Genomic DNA, 20423 nt, shown 5'->3' with positions numbered 1-20423 from the left:
ATGATCAGGATATGCACCCACCCACTCCATGTTTTGAGACAAGATCCAGCCACAAGATGTTGTATCAAGACAATACAATAGTAAGTTAAATATCTTGGTGTGATAGTTTTATTTTAAAAAGATTCTGGTACCGGAATACCCTTTTAATTGTGAGGCAACCCTTAATAAAGATAAGCTGTCACCTGTTCTATGCTGCCCGAACATTGTGACATTTCAGAGAAATCATAGCTGTAATGACAAGCTGGGAACTTGGTATACAGGCTGCCAATCTGGGCTTGACATAGGGCCCTATTACACCGACGATTATCGTTCAGATTATCGTTAAATCCTTCGAATCTAAACGATAATCATTCGGTTGAAATGCAGTTAACGATTAACGACCGAACGAGAAATCGTTGATTGCTTTATAAGACCTGGACCTATTTTTATCGTTGCTCGTTTGCAAATCGTTCGCATTGAATAAGACATCGTTCGGTCGTTCGCAATAGATACGAACGCAATAGCGAATAAATAGCGAAGAAAAAACTATCGCAATTACGATCATGTAACGATTATCGTTCCATGGAAATGAGTGAACGTTTTCAGGTCTTTCGCAATAGCGGTCGTTTGAGATTGTTAATAGTTAACGATTATGCAAACGATAATCGTCCGGTGGAATAGGGCCCTTACAGGCCTCTCACTGTGTGTGTTGTAGAAAAAGAATAACACACAAGTCAGTTACTGTTTACAAAAGTTGTGACTTTATATTGCTAATAACCTTCACAAGTAAAACTTGGCGTGTTCTGTGCTGCTGTATATTTAGTTGGTCACTCCAAGTCGAAGTAAAGTTTCAGAAGCTTCAATGAGTATATCTGTGGCTTGTGGAACGAATAAATTAAATTCTTCAGTGTCAAGAAAATCTGGTGAGTCAAATGACTTGACATATTTTTTTTTAGTTGCTTGTAATGTAGAATTACACTACCGTTCAAAGGTTTGGGGTCACCCAAACAATTTTGTGTTTTCCATGAAAAGTCACACTTCTTCACCACCACTATACGTTGTGAAATGAATAGAAAATAGAGTCAAGACATTGACACGGTTAGAAATAATGATTTGTATTTGAAATAACATTGTTTTTACATCACACTTTGCTTTCGTCAAAGAATCCACCTTTTGCAGCAATTACAGCATTGCACACCTTTGGCATTCTAGCTATTAATCTGTTGAGGTAAGCTGGAGAAATTGCACCCCACGCTTCTAGAAGCAGCTCCCACAAGTTGTATTGGTTGGATGGGCACTTCTGGCGTACCATACGGTCAAGCTGCTCCCACAACAGCTCAATGGGGTTCAGATCTGGTGACTGCGCTGGCCACTCCATTACTGATAGAATACCAGCTGCCTGCTTCTGCTGTAAATAGTTCTTGCACAATTTGGAGGTGTGTTTAGGGTCATTGTCCTGTTGTAGGATGAAATTGGCTCCAATCAATCGCTGTCCACTGGGTATGGCATGGAGTTGCAGAGTGATAGCCTTCCTTATTAAGAATCCCTTTTACCCTGTACAAATCTCCCACCTTACCAGCACCAAAGCAACCCCAGACCATCCCATTACCTCCACCATGCTTAACAGATGGCGTCAGGCATTCTTCCAGCATCTTTTCATTTGTTCTGCGTCTCACAAATGTTCTTCTTTGTGATCCAATGTCACGGCCGCGGCGGCTTCCCGCGTTCCGGGTTGCCGCCGCGACCGCCTCCTGTCCCGTGCAGCCGCCGGGGTCCTTGTGTAGGGACCCGGCGCTGCTGCTGCTTCGGCCCCTGGGGCGCCTCACCTCTCCTCCGTGCATGTCGCGGTCTGTGCCGGCCGGCGCGCGCGTCCCCGCCTCCTAGGGCGCGCGCGCCGGCTGTCTCAGATTTAAAGGGGCAGTGCGCTCCTAATTGGTTAGTGTCACCAATCACTCCCCTATAAATCCCAGCATGCCCTGTCCTTAGGGTTGGAGCCTCTACATGCTTCCCATAGCGTTTGGCCCAGCTCCCTGTTGTTCCTGTGTCCTGTCCGTTACCTGGTCCCAAGTCCCTGTTCCTGAGTCCTGTCCGTTACCTGGTCCCAAGTCCTCGTTCCTGGTTCCTGTTTCCCTGTCACGCCACCTGTTCCCGTGTCCAGCCTGTCACGTGCTCTCTCATCTGCAGACTATTGCCTGTGCCATCTCCTGCCACGCCTCGCCTGCCGACACCAGCAACCAAGCCAGGGGTAGCGACCTGGGGGTCGCCTGCCGCAGCAAGTCCATCCCGCCTTGCGGCGGGCTCTGGTGAAAACCAGCGGCCCCTTAGACTCCGCTCCCTGGTGAGGTTTGTGCCATCGCTGGTGCCGGTCCAGTGGATCCACTACTCCGGGCGTTACAGTAGGCTCCAACCATGGATCCCGGCGAGGTGCCTGATCTCCGTGACGTCGCCAGAGTGGTCGCGCAACAGGCTCAACAAATCCAGAAACAGTCACAGCAGATCCAGCAACTCACTGCCGCCTTACAGCAGCAGACTACTGCCCAGCGCACACCACCTCCTGACGCTTCTTCTTCACTCCGACTGGCCCTCCCAAGCAAGTACTCTGGGGACTCTAAGTTGTGCAGAGGATTCTTGACTCAGTGCACCATGCACATTGAACTTTTGAGTAGTCAGTTTTCCACCGAGCGCTCTAAAGTGGCTTTCATCATCAGCCTATTGGAAGGTAGAGCCCTGGCCTGGGCCACGCCACTGTGGGACCGTGATGATCCTGTTGCTGCCAATCTCCGGGCCTTCCTATTCGAGTTTCGCTCCGTCTTTGAGGAACCTGCCCGTGCTTCTTCAGCCGAGACTGCTCTCCTCAACCTCTCTCAAGGCAGCTCCTCTGTTGGTGACTACGCCATCCAGTTCCGCACCCTGGCAGCTGAATTGGACTGGAACGAGGCCGCCCTATTGGCCACCTTCAAGAAGGGTCTGTCTAGTCGAGTGAGAGACGTGCTCGCTGCCCGAGACCTGCCTACCTCCCTGAACGAACTCATTCTACTGGCCACCCGAGTTGATACTCGTTTTTCGGAGAGGGAGGAGGAGGTTCGGCATGAACATTTACTAACCCGTTCCCGTCGCCATCCCCAGCTGGCGCCGGTTTTCCAGAATCCTGACCTTTCGATGTCCCAACCCTCTCCTGAGATTCCTATGCAGGTGGAACGGGCTCACCTGACGCCTGATGAAAGAATCCGGCGCCTGGAGCGGAATCTCTGTCTCTATTGCGGTGGTTCCGATCACTTCCGGCTGGGATGTCCCCTACGTCCCCAAACATCCGGAAAATGCTCGCACCTAGGTCCGGTGGGACAGGTGTCCCTAGGTGTGAATGCCACCTTTCCAAGTCTGTCTATGCCAGTTTCCATCCGGACTCCCTCAGGACAAAATCATCAGACTACTGCCTTCCTCGATTCTGGCTCAGCAGGCAGTTTTATTGCGGCAACATTGGTCCAAAGATGGCGGCTACCCGTGACCCGACTAGCCAGGCCCCTGACTATCTCCTCGGTCACGGGCGAAATTCTTACCGACCGTGTGTACTACCAGACCGCATCTTTAGTCCTCCAGGTGGGTCCTTTACATCAAGAAGAGATATCCTTCTACGTCCTGCCCCATTCTTCCCCCGCGGTCCTCCTGGGACTCCCGTGGCTACAAGAACATGCCCCTCAGCTGGACTGGAGAACCGGGGAGATTCTCAGTTGGGGTCAGGACTGTTCCCACCAGTGTCTCAAGTCACCTCAGACCAAGTGTATTATGTCATTTCCTGTCCCGGCCAAGCCTCTATCCGGCCTACCGGCAGAAGACCAAGACTCGGCGGATGCCTTCTCTGCCGAGGTGTACCCTCTCCCCGTACCCAAGACTAAGGTCGTGTCCTCTCACCACCGAAAGAACTTACAGAAGGTCCTCGTCCACAGACCCACAGTCCCTTGCCACGTTTTACCGCCTGATCGCCTAGTACCAGTCGTCACCTCCACTCTTCAGAGAGTACCCCCCGGAAAGACTCATGTTCACCCTGCGCTTCGAAGAGGTATTTTGAAGTGGGGACATTCCTCGTTGGAGGCCGGGCACCCTGGAGTCCGTAAGACCGGCCAACGGATCTCTCGCCACTACTGGTGGCCCAGCCTATCCCAAGATGTCAAAGACTTTGTGGCTTCCTGTGCCATTTGCAGGCAAGAAAGAGGGGGAGGCCAAAGGGGGGGGGTACTGTCACGGCCGCGGCGGCTTCCCGCGTTCCGGGTTGCCGCCGCGACCGCCTCCTGTCCCGTGCAGCCGCCGGGGTCCTTGTGTAGGGACCCGGCGCTGCTGCTGCTTCGGCCCCTGGGGCGCCTCACCTCTCCTCCGTGCATGTCGCGGTCTGTGCCGGCCGGCGCGCGCGTCCCCGCCTCCTAGGGCGCGCGCGCGCCGGCTGTCTCAGATTTAAAGGGGCAGTGCGCTCCTAATTGGTTAGTGTCACCAATCACTCCCCTATAAATCCCAGCATGCCCTGTCCTTAGGGTTGGAGCCTCTACATGCTTCCCATAGCGTTTGGCCCAGCTCCCTGTTGTTCCTGTGTCCTGTCCGTTACCTGGTCCCAAGTCCCTGTTCCTGAGTCCTGTCCGTTACCTGGTCCCAAGTCCTCGTTCCTGGTTCCTGTTTCCCTGTCACGCCACCTGTTCCCGTGTCCAGCCTGTCACGTGCTCTCTCATCTGCAGACTATTGCCTGTGCCATCTTCTGCCACGCCTCGCCTGCCGACACCAGCAACCAAGCCAGGGGTAGCGACCTGGGGGTCGCCTGCCGCAGCAAGTCCATCCCGCCTTGCGGCGGGCTCTGGTGAAAACCAGCGGCCCCTTAGACTCCGCTCCCTGGTGAGGTTTGTGCCATCGCTGGTGCCGGTCCAGTGGATCCACTACTCCGGGCGTTACATCCAAACACCTCAAACTTGGATTCATCTGTTCACAACACTTTTTTCCAGTCTTCCTCTGTCCAATGTCTGTGTTCTTTTGCCCATCTTAATCTTTTTCTTTTATTGGCCAGTCTCAGATATGGCTTTTTCTTTGCCACTCTGCCCTGAAGCCCAAAATCCCGCAGCCTCCTCTTCACTGTAGATGTTGACACTGGTGTTTTGCGGGTACTATTTAGTGAAGATGCCAGTTGGGGACCTGTGAGGCGTCTGTTTCTCAAACTAGAGACTCTAATGTGCTTATCTTCTTGCTTAGTTGTGCAACACGGCCTCTCACTTCTTTTTCTACTCTGGTTAGAGCCTGTTTGTGCTGTCCTCTGAAGGGAGTCGTACACACCGTTGTAGAAAATCTTCAATTTCTTAGCAATTTCTCGCATGGAATAGCCTTCATTTCTAAGAACAAGAATAGACTGTCGAGTTTCAGATGAAAGTTCTCTTTTTCTGGCCATTTTGAGCGTTTAATTGACCCCACAAACGTGATGCTCCAGAAACACAATCTGCTCAAAGGAAGGTCAGTTTTGTAGCTTCTGTAACGAGCTAGACTGTTTTCAGATGTGTGAACATGATTGCACAAGGGTTTTCTAGTCATCAATTAGCCTTCTGAGCCAATGAGCAAACACATTGTACCATTAGAACACTGGAGTGATAGTTGCTGGAAATGGGCCTCTATATGGGCCTCTATACACCTATGTAGATATTGCACCAAAAACCAGACATTTGCAGCTAGAATAGTCATTTACCACATTAGCAATGTATAGAGTGTATTTGTTTAAAGTTAGGACTAGTTTAAAGTTATCTTCATTGAAAAGTACAGTGCTTTTCCTTCAAAAATAAGGACATTTCAATGTGACCCCAAACTTTTGAACAGTAGTGTATGTAATGTTACCTCCTCTCTTATTGTACTTGTCCTCATATTTACCGGATGTGTACTTGTCCTTATTGTACAATTTTCATCTTATCAGCTTTTCCTAACTTCACATAACCAAAAGTATAACATATGTTCTCTTCAATCAGATGACTGAAAATGTAATCTTCTGAAATCCTAGTTTTTTAAACTTCTTTAGCTCAAGCTTACATTAAAGGGGAATACAAATTATATAATAACTTTGTAATATAACATTCTTTTTAAACAGTTTTACATTGAATGGCAGAAGTAAGGGGTGAGATGTCCCCACTACTGCCAATAATGGCTTAGTAGCAAACTGCAGGGCTGCACAAGCCCTGGTCCTGGCACAGTTACATATTGATAAATGCATGCAGATACTGAGCCTTCCTTAATGTCAATATCTAATGCATATTAACATTAGAATAGACATTAGGGAGGCTGTCTGTGGCAGTAGTGCAGCAGCTGTGGCACAGTGTAGCAGAGCAGGCAGGAATAACTGTCAATCACTGCTCCCTCTGCTACACTAGTGACACAGGCTGCTATCCATGACTAATGCTAATATGCATTACAATGGACGTTAATGAAGGCTCCATATTGTTAATGCTGCATTAGCTATATGTAACCCAGAAAGGACTTTTACAGCCCTGCAGTTCACAACACAGCTACATAGCCATTGGTGGCAGCAGAGGGGCTGGATATACTATACCATAAACGCCTGATCTGCTAACATCACCTTTAGGGGGAAAGGATTTTCCACTGACATACCAATTCCCTATACCGTACATTGAAGCTGTGGCTAAGTTTTTCATTGCCCTTTGCATTAAAGTCTGTCATGGTTACAGAAAAAGAGTCGAGCAAGCAGATGTATGTCTATTGCACGTGTAAACAGTAACATGCATGCCAGTAGGACCGATGTTTTCCTATATATTTTTTCACAGTAAAAGCCTATGGATACATTACAGTATGTATCAAAAATTGCATGAAAACAGCATGAAACCCATACTTTATAAATTGAGAGAAATCGGCACAGTTCACAATAATGTTTTGTGACGTGTCAATTATTGATGCATATTTTCCCATTAAAGCATCATTTAAATTATCGCTGTTTTATAAAGTACCTTCCTGCCTTGTGCTATCCTATGTAATTACTTACATATTTGTAAATCACTAAATGTATTAAAAATTACTCCCTACCCCAGAAAAACAACTATAATGTCTTGGCCACTAAGTGTCTCCCTTCTCTGCAGTCTGCTGGTTACTGCTTGTTATCAGGGGAAAGTTGTCTCTAGTAACAGCCTGAGCAAGACAGAACACAGGGAGTGAGGGTGGGGCATACCATGGGTTCCCTGTGGGAGAAGTAGAGCAAGAGTGAGAGGAATAACTGGGCTGTGTACTTGCAAGCTGTGGGCCCCCAGACAATCTCCACTGCCCATACAAGAAAAAGGCTTTCTCCTTTTCTTAGCACCAAGGCTTGCAAATACACTCAGTAATCCCTTCTTCTTCACATGACATTTACAGTAGTGCACTGTGTAAATCATCCCCCCCCCCCCCCCCCCCCCCAGTGCACCCTGTTCATTGGTTAGGGTTCAGGGCTGATGCTGCTGTTAATTTCTATATTTATTCTAACATCTAGCACTAGCACTGTGCAAACCCATAGCTTCCATAGTCCTTACTCTCCCAAATGCCAATTGCAGTAGTGTACTATATAAATTACCAGCACAATGGCATAGTATGGCAGAAAGGAGTATATAATGTAATGTTTTACAGCAACATTGGAGCGAGGAAGAAGAAAAGTACCTCTAGAAATGACAAACTCAACTAAACGAAGCTCCACTCCCATTACAAACATAAAGGACTGCACAGGACACACTAAGCAAATTGCACCAATGAAGGTTTGTGTTTAAATGTTATTATAGTTCTTGGGGGTCTGTGAGCCATTGCTTGGCTGTGAACACTTAGGTTGTTAATGGATCAAATGAGTATTTAGTTAGAGTTATGCCAATAAACAACAACCATAAGGACAAAGTCACACAATACCCCTGAAGCATGTGGATGAAGTCACAACTAGAGATGAGCGAAACTGCCGAGGTTCGGGTTCGTATGAACCTGAACTCTCTGCGTCTGATTCCCACTGTCTGCAGCCTCCGTGAAGAGGGTGAATACAGCCGGAGGACCGCCTGGAAAACTGGGATACAGCCATAACCATAGGCTGTATACCAGTTTTCCAGGCGGTCCTCCGGCTGTATCCACCCTCTTCACGGAGGCTGCAGACAGTGGGAATCAGACGCCGAGAGTTCAGGTTCATACGAACCCGAACCTCGGCAGGTTCGCTCATCTTTAGTCACAACCACATCCAGTGGCCAATAGCTGCCTGATTGTGCAGGTAATACAACAGGCAGCTGCATTGTGTGACTTTACTAGGCAGCCTGTCTCTGAAGCTGTTTTATGGAAATTAACCACTTTGTATGCTTAGCAGAGAATTACAGCTCCTGACAAAAGAACAGTCCATTCCAATGAGAGCGAAGGTCAACTTTCAAAAGGAGGTAAAGACTGGTATTATACATGAGTTTTATTACACAAAACCACCATCACCACATACATCTACTCATATACAACATTGTTACATTATTAAATTGCATGGAAACTTTCTGTAATTTTTTTCTTCCAGACGAGCAAATAGAGATTGTGCCTGACACACAATTTACTACTGGAAAAAATGCAGTTTTGTATGTATCTAAATATTTTGAGCGAAAATATTTTAAGTGAAACATTTATGTATTGTGAAATAGATACATGAAGCCTATTGTAGATATATAAATGATTAATGTGTATTGGATAGAAATATGCTTCTGTTGTAGCCTTTATAATAGGAGCAGTTTGGTGGTGCATTTTTTGCACCATTTATTCAATCTGTTCTATATTGATTTCACAGCAAAAATCTTAATGGGCTGTTCTGTTATTATATTATTTTTATATGTTGTGGAGATTGTTTAAATAAGAAATAAATGATACTCACCTAACCCCGTCCTCTGCAGCTGCAGGCCCAGCACCTTCTAGTGCCCTGGTACAGATGTCTCGGAAGGACATCTTGTCTCAGAAGTCGCAGTGAGCAGTAAGAAAGGGGGGCGCTGAACTTGATTCTGTGTAAGGCAGACCTCCGCAGGGGAGGATGATTTTACCAGCCCCCAGGGATTTTTTTTAATATTTTTGGTTCCCAGAATACCTTTCTGAGCCTAAGGCTCTATGTACACGTCTTTGACCATGTACTGATCAGGAAGTCTTTCAGGAGGCTTCAGGAAATAGTCAGTATTTCTTTAATGTAAAAATGGGAAGGGAAAAAAATAATTAAAATACATACTTACCTGCTGCATGGCAGCAGCACAGCTCTCCAACGTAGGTTCTCTGTCTGTCTGTCTTATCTGCTGGCGTGACAGGACGCTGGGGAGAGCGCGGCCTGTTGTGGCCCAACGCATAATGCTGCCTCTGGTCAGAAGAGTGATTGACAGCATGGGTAGCCAATGGATCTTCAGGCGCAGCACCCAACGGCACATAAAGGGTGCTAGCTCTGGCCCTGGCTGGCTAGCAGTGCACCCGGAGCTGTCCAGAATTCCAGTTTCCAGAATCATAGGATTCTATGGGCACTTAATTTCCTGACCTTTTTTCCGACATGGACATCCTTAAGGAAAAATCCTGAAGGGTGCCTGTGCCAGATAGAACCCTATGGGTTAAGAAATTTATATGGATTTCCTGCTAAGAATTCTGCATAAATTTACCGGACATATGCATGGGGCCTTAAGGAGAAGCTAATTTGATGATTTTGCAAATCCCAGACCTGCATCACTATAAAACTATTGTTTGTTATCATATAATAATCCTATTTAATTTGAGGAATATTGTAAATATTTTGGACAAGTGTTCTTAAAGTTTCATGGCCACGGCAATAAAATAAGTTACGATAGTTTTTTGCTCTGCCAGATGGGTATGTTTTTATGGATTTCAGTGACAATGAGTTTATCAATCCAACCTGTTGTCATTTAGTACATCCTTCCCCACTTACTCTGCATTATCGATTATAGGTTGCCTGGACTAACAGAGAAATATTTGGGTGTGAACAAAAGGCATTCAATGTGTACACGTCAAAAAGGTAAATGTATGGCTGATAAAGTGTTACATACAGTTACTATTAAATAGGTTTTCTAGGCAAATGAGGATAACTTAACATCAGGTGTTCAGCACCTGCACAGTCCAGTGAGTGAAGCTTGTCTCTGTCCACTGTGTAGTGGTGGCAACCTGTAACTGCAGCTCAGCTTCTGTTCCTGTGTGTCTGAACACAGCCTCACTTGTCATAGTATCAAAAGTGATTATTTAGCAATTTTAAGCTTGAAAATATCTTGCTAAAAAGTGCTAAAGAATGTGTCTTAGGGTCCTTTTACACACAGATATCTGACAGATTTTTTTAAACCAAAGCCAGGAACAGACTATAAACAAAGAACCGGTCACATCAGAAAAAATGAGGTTTCTTCTATTTTCAAATCCATTTCTGGCTTTGGCTTTAAAAATCTGTCACATATCTGTGTGTGTTAAAGGACCTTTTATAGTCTGCAGTCAGGGTTATCCAGCAGTACCAGACTACCCTGACTGCTTCCTTGATGAGCAGGCGAAGTGCTAGTCCAGCCCTGTGATCACTGGAAGAACTATAGAAGCAATTCAATTCTGCCTAACATTACAGAGACAGTTTTTCTATAGAGTTTAGATGGTCATTATTGTTTATGAGAGTAGTGCTGTTATTATAGTGTAACGTCAGTATACTAAGCAAGTGTTACTTTTTTTTTATGTTTTTGTGGTATTTCTATTTTAATCGAGTATAAATCATAACCTATTGTGTTTTAATTTCTCTGCTTCCAGAAAAAGCTTGTGATAATGCAGATAAAGGACAGACATTCTGTTCTGTAGTTGAGGATAAAAAGGCTGCACAGAACCCTGTGGAAAAAGTTATAACTTCTAAAAAGACTAAGGCAAAGGCTTTAGATCTAAGTAAAAGCACCAAGCAAGTATATCAGACAATGACAGAGGTCAAGGAAAGGACCATAAAACCAAAGAGTAATGACAGTTTCTTAAGCACAGAAACGTCCTTTAGCAAAAGGACAGATTTGTATTTACGCCCTAAGAATCCTGAGTTAGAAAGAACAAAGAATGAGATCACAGCGGTAGAAAAGTCAAAGAGCTCCCGATATGTAACAAAGTGTAAAGACCCAGAGAAAAATCTGGTAAGGTTTAGGCCCTGTTCACATAATGTCTAAGCCTGCTGTAGAGTATTGCCTTTTTTCCTGGATGCTGTGGCTTAGAAACACAGAATAAGTGCAGTTTTCTTACCTGTAAAACAAAAAGGCGTAGTGTACCAACCAAGTGATGGCTCAAAGTACACTAGTCAAACGAATGGGGTTTGATATATTCACCCACAGCTTTCACTGTATATATATCAATTGTATGACTTTAAAAGTCTAAATTATTCTGATGCATCTGCACAGAATTTTGTGAAAAAAAAAATGTTTAGATACACATTAAGGGGAGTCCAGTTATATCTGTATACATGTGTACACTATTTAGAGAAAAATATTGGAACACCTTTAGAAGCTTTTAGGACACCTCTTCTAAACTATCTATAACATTTTTTGAGCTAGGATATCTACATAGGAGGACATGAAGAAACCCAGCAGTATAATCCCATTAGCTCAGCAACTGATAATACACCAGGTCACATGGTTCCATTATGACCCCAGTCTTTGTGTACCACCCAGTCTGTGTGTGGTATTACAACTTAAAGCAAATGTACCTTCAGGTACATCACTGCGCTTTTTTTTAACTTAATCGATTAATGCGGGGATGCTGATGGCGCAGTCCTTTTTTTTTTTTACAAAGGACAAGTGCCATGAAAAACTTTTTCCCAGTAATTGAAGCACATTACAAAGTTATATAACTCTGTAATATGCTTCAATCACCTATCTGCCTCCCTTCCCTGTCTTTTCCCCCCTCCACCCTCCACCAGGAAGTGTCCTGACTCACACAGACCTAATGACTGTCGTCACCGTCACCAGGCAGCTCCTTCTTGTGAGGATGAGTCATCAGCAGGAGGGCTGCTCTAGGTCCTGTTACACCAGCCTCCCCCTCCCCTCCTTGTCAGGTGACTCTGCTTGCTCAGCTTATCTTCTCTAGTGACATGACTCCTTCACTGAGTCCATGGCAGCAGGAGAGAGGGTATGAGGGGAGGGGGGAGCTGCCTATGTGCTGGAGTCAGTCTGAGGGAAGATAAGCAAGTGACATGTGACAAGTGATGGCTTGCAGTTGTTCAGCCAATGGGAGCTGAGCAAGCCTGTCACCTGACAAGGCAGGGGAGGGGGGAGGCTAGTGTAACAGGAGAAGGAGCTGAGAGAAGAGCTTGGTGACGGTGACGACAGTAATCAGGTCTGTGTGAGTTAGGACACTTCCTGCTGGGGGATGGAGGGGGGAAAAGACAGGGAAGGGAGGCCGAGAGGTGATTGAAGCACATTACACAGTTATATAACTTTGTAATGTGCTTCAATTACTGGGAAAAAGTTTTTCATGGCACTTGTCCTTTAAGCGCCGCCGGGCTCTAGGAGCCATGTCACAGAGGGGAGGGGATATCGCCACACGGGGAGCAGCGGCACTGCCCCCAGTGCTCCGGGGCGGGCCAGTCCTTGGGAAAAGACCAGCGCCAAGCCAACGATCAATTAAGGTAAGAAAAAGCACAGTGATGTACCTAATGGTACATTCGCATTAAGGCCCCATACACTTTCAATAACTAATAGCCAAATGATCGTCACCCGCCTGTTGGCTGTCCTTCACCTGCCTGGCTAGCTGCTGTGTCCACCGTTCCTATGTTCTCTTTCGGGAGAGAGGGTAGGGGTGTGCAGCAAGAATGCTGTATTTCTCAACAAAGGGGTCTGCGGCCAACCCCGATTACCATCAACATCTATCTTTGGTTGATCAGGGGGGCCTTATACACCACAGACTGGCGGTCGAAACCACCATGAGCGCCGTGTTCGGCCAAAATAATTCTAAGCTGTATGGCCACCTTAAGCCCCAATCAATAGGAAGAAAATTAGGGCACTCACCCATACGTTGCACCATACTTGCAACGTATGGGTGAGTGCCCTAATTTTCTTCCTATTGATTGGGGCTTAAGGTGGCCATACAGCTTAGAATTATTTTATACTTGCAACGTATGGGTGAGTGCCTTCATCTTTTTCCTAATCATTGGACTGTTCACATATTTGCTGATTTGCGAGGAGCACCCCCGTTGCAGACCAGTCATAGTCCACACTGCATGCCAGCATATTATGTACAAGCCACTAACAGGGAGTAGTGCCGGTGATTTCTCCTACAACACCTTAAGCCCTATCTACTTCAGTGGAACTGAGCTGCAATACTGTACACAAACTGAGAAAGACAGCAGCTATGTTTTTTTTCTAATACTGGATAATTCCTTTAAATAAAAGGCGGTGAGATCAGGGACAGTTGTTCCAGAATATAGTGCATGACGTGTGTATAGTCAGATCTCTGTTTATTCTCCCTGCGGCCACCAAACATTGCCAAGCACCAAACTCCTATCAGTTATACCCTATTCTGTGGATAAGAACTTCTTTAGATAGGAAAACCCCTTTAGGTTTAGCCCATAAATACATAGCTCAACAACTTTTGAAATGTGTTCCCTTTTACTGGAATGAAAAAAAAAATTAATTAATGTGAATTCTACATTTTACAGAATGAAAAAGCCAAATGTAAAGATGTAGCTAAGACATTAGTGAAAAACATAGAGAACAAATACTCAAAGGAAGCGGTGAAAAAAAAACAGAATGATGTGTCTTTCAGGTAGGAGCATTGCCCTCATTTGTCTTCTGATATATAGGAAGCATACCTAGGACAGGATTTTATAGCCCAGCGCCTGTTCTAATACTAATAATAACTTCAATAATATTCACTTCTTTTCTTGCATTTTCTTTTACCTCTTAATGACCGCTATTTTGTCTTTTTATGTCAGCTCAGCAGTTTTAGAATGTGGAGCGGTTTCAGGAGCTCTCTACAGTATCTATCTCTCTATCTATCTCTCTCTCTCTCTCTCCAGTATCCGCTAGAATTACACTGATCCATCACTGAAGCCTGGATATGGCAGATTGTAGCAATAGAGTGGTTTCAGCAGCCACGGAGTGCAGTGCCCGGACTGCCATTGCAGGGAGAAAAAACACACAATTTTTGCTGCAATTCTGGCAGAATCGCTGTAAAAACATATAAAAAGGTGCATCAAAAATGCCACGTGTAAACACAACCTTAGGGCATTTTCATACGGCCTGATAGGCGTCAGAGTGCACTCGCTTGCAGTTGCCTATACAAGTCATGATTAATCATGCAGCCATTTGTGCGACCAATAACAATGATTTCACAAGCTGCACAAAAGATCAAATCGACCAATGAGTGGGCGTTTGGTGCTCATTGCTATGCATCGACTGATCGCTGGCACTTTTACACAGGACAAGTATCTCTGAATGAGGGAATATCGATAACCATTTGTACCATTTCAAGTTACCATGTAACTTGGTTTGCATGGTACAAGTTTAAACATAATGGGGGAGATTTATCAAACATGGTTTTAAAGTAGAATTGTCTTAGTTGCCCCTAGCAACCAATAAGATTCCACTTTTCATTCCTCACAAATTCTTTGAAATATAAAAGGTGGCATCTGATTGGTTGCTAAGGCCAACTAAGACACATCTCCCCCCATGTCTCTTTCTGTAGGTGATGGCGTTTATATAATCATTTTTAATATTCTATTTCAGGCAAAATCTAAAAAGGAACAGCATGCAAACCAGCAAGGTTATATCTTTAGTTCTATTTTTTTCTTTAGTCAGTGTGTCACTTGTACTCGCTTTTGTTATTACATTGTTTTGTTATCAACGTCATTGTCACAGCCTGCCAGTGCTCTCCTAAAGTAGTGCTCATATGGTTGTATACCTCAAATCAGATTCCAGGGAACCGCCTCGAAATCCAAGGGGGTCCACCTAGGGGTTTCAGGTGTTCTCCAAGATAAAAATCCTAAACAGTTGTGTATACAGAAAGAGCCATTACTGCAGCCAGCCCAGTGTCGGACTGGGGTACCTGGGGCTCACCAGAGGAAATGATCCTTGGGGCCCACCAATCAGCCCATATATAGGCCCCTCTGTACAGCATCCCCTCCATGAATAGCCCCCTCTATGCAGCATCCACCCATATACATCGGCCCCTCTGTGCAGCATCCCCTATATACAAAGCCCCCTCTGTGCAGCATCCCCCCCCCCCCTATTAAGGATTTAAAAAAAAAAAAAAGCCTACTCACCTCTCACAGTGCTCCCCAGCAGTGTCTCTCTCCCTCTTGGAGCTCCGGTCCCATGCAACTTTCTGGGCTTCTTTCCTGTTCTGGCCTCCACTCCTTGCTCCTCCGCGCCGGCGTGCGTCCAGGAAGTGACGTCACCGGGAGAAGGACGCTCAAGCAGACTTGCCTGTGCCCGGCACGTCTGCTTCCATTGGAGGGTGGTTTAAAGGGGCAAAGCGGCCAGCCATCGCACAGTCAGTGTGCTGGCGGAGGGGCCCATCGGTGGATCCTCCAGTGGCCCAATCCGACACTGAGCCAGCCAGTTCTTCAGAGTTACCACTTTACTGCTTACAAACTGTTTCTTGCTTTATTCATTTCACTGGAACTGAGTTGCAAAACTGAGGTTCCCGGACTGTAGTGGTGCCGAATCTATAACCGGGTTCTGTGCTGTTATACACTTGGCAGGTTAGTCTTTAGAGCCCCACAGGCTTCAGGACCTACATGCAACTGCTATAGTTATGCCCCTGCTGCTACTACTACTACTTTTTTTCCGCATTGTGATTTGTCGAGTTATCAATAAAGGGTCAGGATAATCATTTCCATCAGGATTATTGATGCTGCTGTCCTTGGAGGAAGCAGCAGCAGCAGGATCAGCAAAGATCACACTGTAGAGGAAGGGTTTGTCACTAATTGTATCTTTCACCTACACTGGCCAGATATTGCTATAATCGCTCACAGATACATACACAGGTAATAGGGTTAATTGGCCAGGGTGAATAGGCTTTAAAGGGGTTTACTAGATTTGGATCTGCCTGCACATTACAGAGATCTTTGATGGTGTATTCAGTTCTTTCACATAACTTCCTCTCCCTTACTGACCTTATTACATTTCACACGGTGCAGTGGAACTCTGGCCGCTCTCCAGGGTGACAGGGTAACTATGGAGCTAAGTAGAAAACACTCAGAGGTCACCCCATCCGCTGAGAATGGTCTTAGTAGATGATTTATGTCTCAGTGGTTTTGGGATCAAGCCACAAACTGACTTAACTTTGCAGGGAAGACTAAGTATGCCAGCTATATCATTGTTGTGCAGTCCAAAAATATAAAGACCTTTTTACCTTTATCAATGAATACATAGCTTTCCTTTTTATATTATTGCATGCAGATTCAATACGTTGTTTGTCAACCATTAATCCATGTGCATTAATTCACGCAATATACAATACAGTGTGGTCATGCAGTTAGTCTTACTTGTTTAATATTATTTTACAAATATGCTCCAATATCCTCTTACCAATATGCTCCTCTGTTATTGTGAATAACAAATGAATTCTTATGTAAAATAACCATGAGACTCTTGTCTTGGGACCTTCTTAAAGGGAATTTCAGATCTTTTTTTCACCACTAGCTTGCACAAAACCACTGGAGAACTGGCTGTGCATGTACAGGGCTATTGTAATGATGTTTTATTAGGTGCCTTGGCTCTCAGTACTGAATAGGCATGTATGTTTATTTGAAGGTTACAAGAACAAGCTCCCCCCGACCACTACCCCCACCCCCCGCATGGTCGTGATTCCCCCTCCCCCCTTGTTTAGGTTATTTGCATCTTCCTGATTATTCCTTATAAGTTTATCAGTAGATAGATAGCACTCAGCAGAAGCACGCATTCCAATCGTGTGTATTGTTCAAATTATATTTCTCGTCCCATGAAGTGGACTTTGTTTATGCTCTGTTATCTGAAACACCTTATGTCAATCATTCTTGATTGCAATTAGTCTCATTGCTGGCAGTGTAGCCCTTTTTCTTTTTTTCTGTCTTTCCCTACCTCCACCCTTTTTTCCTTTCTGTACCCCTTTCCCGTTATTCAATAAAAAAATTTGAATATGAAAAATAAAAAAAAAATGAAACAGTAATGGTACAAAAAGTCTTAGTGTAGCCCAGGCCATACTCACACATACTCCACACAGATTATGAAAGCCCTAGAGAGCAAATGAAACTCCAAAACAATCCTGACCTGAGCAGCCATGGATTAACCTGATCCATTATTCTGGAATCAGACCACGAGACAGCCAAGTTAGCAGAAGAGGAAATAACATGAAGATTCCTGCTATTACTAATAGCCTTTCATCTCAGAAAGGTCTTTTTTAGAGATGAGCGAACCGGGTTTGAGTCGATCCGAACCCAAACGTTCAGTATTTGATTAGCGGGGGCTGCTGAACTTGGATAAAGCTCTAAGGTTGTCTGGAAAACATGGATACAGCCAATGACTATATCCATGTTTTCCACATAGCCTTAGGGCTTTATCCAACTTCAGCAGCCACCTCTAATCAAATGCTGAAAGTTCTGGTTCGGATGGACTCGAGCATGCTCGAGGTTCACTCATCTCTAGTCTTTTTATGTCATGATGGAATAAATCACTTTATTTCTTTGCACTTTAATACCGCCGGGGTTCTGCTGCCTCTTTGCACTATGTTTTACTGCCCGTGATTAAACTGATCTTTCAGGCTTTGCTCTCATATTGTTGGCAATAACAGTATGTAATAATAGAAGATTCTTTTTTTACTCTGGGGCTGGATATTTCTGGCAAGTTATCTGAATACATTTGTTTAACACACCAGATAAGCAGAGTCATAAAGGAGTCCTCCTCTATAAGGGTATTAACATTTTATCATGTTATAGGAGAGAGGTCTATGTAAAAGCACGAGAAAAGGAACTAAACAGTCAAATGTGGACAAAGCAGGGAATACCTGGTAAGTGTCCTCTTTCATCACATTCATCATGTTTAGCAATATCAGTCCTATTGTTTAGCTAATTCATGTTTTATAATATGTGTTAGCAGCCCCTCCCCTTACACACTCATAGATATTTGGTTGTTTGCTCTATAAGAGTATGTTTACACTGAGTAAAAGAGTCAGAATTCTGTGGCAGGGATCTCTGCCGCAGAATCCCATTTTCCTCAGTGTCCCTGAGTGTCTTTATGGGGGGACTTGTGCGCCTCCACTCCCGCCGATCTCCGCCCAAAGACATGTCAATTCTTCGTGCAGAGAGCGACAGAAGCAGAGGCATGCAAGCCCTCCCATAAAGACACTGTGAAACACATCGCTGATCTCAGGGCCACATAATATGGTGGTTTTGGTGGTTTCCTTACAGGAGCCACCCCTTGGCTGGGTCCTTCCTGGAGGGATATCTGGCTATTACTGTGTTTTGAGACTGTTTGATGAGGCTCCACGGGCTCTTCTTTTGCATATTCATGTTTCCCAGGGGGCAATGCACCTAGGACTTTATATAGTCCAGTAGATAAACTGAGTTAGCACCAAAGTGCATATGTGGCTGGGACGACTATCCGGGCTAGGACGATAGAGGTAGAGGATATAGAGGCATAAGGAAAGGTAGCTCGGTGGTGCATATAGCTAGTGAAGACAACTCCAATACGATCCAAAAGTAAGAAAGAGCTTAGCACTCACCTAGGACTTTACTGCTTTGAGCGCTTTCACTAGCAGCCGGCGGTGTTATCGTTTGGCTGGTCTCCCTGAGATCAGCGATGTGTTTCTCTTATGGCTCTACTAGGCATTGCTCCCACCTAGCCAAAATCCTGCTCCACACTGATGAGGGGCAACACCCCGAAACAGCTGTATGTGGATGGTTACCTGGCCTTGGTTTTTCCCTTGTCTTTACATTGACTTATAGGGCCACTTAATATGGTGGTTTTGGTGGTTTCCTTACAGGAGCCACCCCTTGGCTTGGTCCTTCCCAGAGGGATATCTGGCTAGCCCTGTGTTTTGAGACTCTTTGATGTGGCTCCACAGGCTCTTCTTTTGCATAAAGACACTATGGGACTCTGAGGCGGACCTCCGACACTTTAACTCAGTGTGAACATACCCTAACATGCTACTTGGTGTACTATGGGCAAAATTAAAAAAAAAAAAAAAAAAGAAAAGAAAACATTCATTCTTTAAGTACCACCCAGAAGACAGTGGGAAAATAACAAAGTGCATACTTGCAAGACCTGTGTTTTGTTGCAAATTTCCTAATGCATGATGGGAACAGTAGCACAGCTTAAAATACTTATTCTTCTCATCATAATAACAGAACTAACCGTATTACAAGTCATTGTGGTCTGTCGAGTGCCATTGATGACTGTCCTGCAACACATCCAGCACTCCAGCATTTTTCTGCTGCTATGATGGAACAGAATATGGAATTAAAGGGATTCTGTCAGCTGCAATTATGTTCCAGCCTGCTGACACTGCTAGGTAGCAGTCATGTGTCTCAGTATTTTCATAATATAGAAAATGATTGTATTCTCTTGTGCAAAATATCAAAGAGGCGTTCCCAGAGTCCTGAATTTCTGCAAGCTGTAAAGTGTCTTTGCTCTCGCTCCTAGTATTTTTCAGTATTGTGCAAATGTTTTAGACAAATGTGGAAAGAATACTGCCCTGCTGATCAGCTGTTTGCTGCCTGTGATGCAGTAGGGACGGAGTAAGAACCTGAATAACGGCAGTGCTGGTGTACTGCAGCCTTTTCTCCTATTCACATAGTTGCTAAGACTGCAGTACCCTGGTGCCAATCAACTGTTTTATCCTGATTAATCCTGTACTCAACATCCTAAGTATAACTATTGGTCTTAAAGGTAGGTGAACATATTTTTTTTAATATATAATGCTGGCTCGCTTGTTATGCTGTCAGTGCTCGTTTGCTCCTCGCTCCCCGCTCGCTGCCACCGCCACAACATGCGGCGGCAGCGAGCAAGTGAGTGCGGGAGGGGCTGCAGGGAGCTGGGGGGGAGGCTTCCCGGGTGATCGCTAGATCGTCTAAGCAGCCCACAGGGATAGTGGCTGTCTGCTGCCACCACTCTTATTCCCCGGAGTGACAGCAGCAGATCGCTGCTATATCAGTCATTTGTTTTTCAACATGTTTGCAAAACAAACGACTGCAACGATCATCCGACATGAACAATGTCAGCTGATCGTTGCCTTCTATTCCACTGAACGATTATCGGCCATAACGGCCGATAATTGTTCCGTGGAATAAGGCCTTTAATCCTGAAAGTGACCATTGTTTACTTCCAGCTTTTAATGGCCACACAAACTGTCATTGTCCAGTGAAATACATTGAAGTTATGAAACCCTTTCCATAACTGATAGCGAATACTACATTCCATAGACATATTTAGGATTCATCTTCCTTTTTTTCTACTAACAAAGACACACTAAAGTCGTATGCA

The 20423-nt window shown here is 45.0% G+C and overlaps 1 protein-coding gene across 4 annotated transcripts in view; it reads left to right on the top strand.

The window, feature by feature from the left end:
- Positions 1-20423, top strand: part of SYCP2 (synaptonemal complex protein 2) — a 123312-nt gene that overhangs the window by 55194 nt on the left and 47695 nt on the right. For 3 of the 4 annotated variants that reach the window (XM_069953413.1, XM_069953414.1, XM_069953412.1), the window contains exons 18-26: positions 803-902; positions 7603-7727; positions 8309-8378; positions 8504-8561; positions 9912-9979; positions 10741-11102; positions 13619-13725; positions 14688-14724; positions 17879-17949. In XM_069953413.1, coding sequence (XP_069809514.1) covers positions 803-902; positions 7603-7727; positions 8309-8378; positions 8504-8561; positions 9912-9979; positions 10741-11102; positions 13619-13725; positions 14688-14724; positions 17879-17949 — 998 coding nt within the window. The remainder of the gene's footprint in view (positions 1-802; positions 903-7602; positions 7728-8308; positions 8379-8503; positions 8562-9911; positions 9980-10740; positions 11103-13618; positions 13726-14687; positions 14725-17878; positions 17950-20423) is intronic. The other variant, XM_069953415.1, reaches the window with a different exon arrangement.

Source organism: Dendropsophus ebraccatus, chromosome 14 (genome assembly GCF_027789765.1).
Source record: "Dendropsophus ebraccatus isolate aDenEbr1 chromosome 14, aDenEbr1.pat, whole genome shotgun sequence".
In the NCBI taxonomy this organism is placed as follows: domain Eukaryota; kingdom Metazoa; phylum Chordata; class Amphibia; order Anura; family Hylidae; genus Dendropsophus; species Dendropsophus ebraccatus.
Note: the sequence above shows the minus strand (reverse complement) of the source record. Positions and strands in the feature narration are given on the sequence as shown.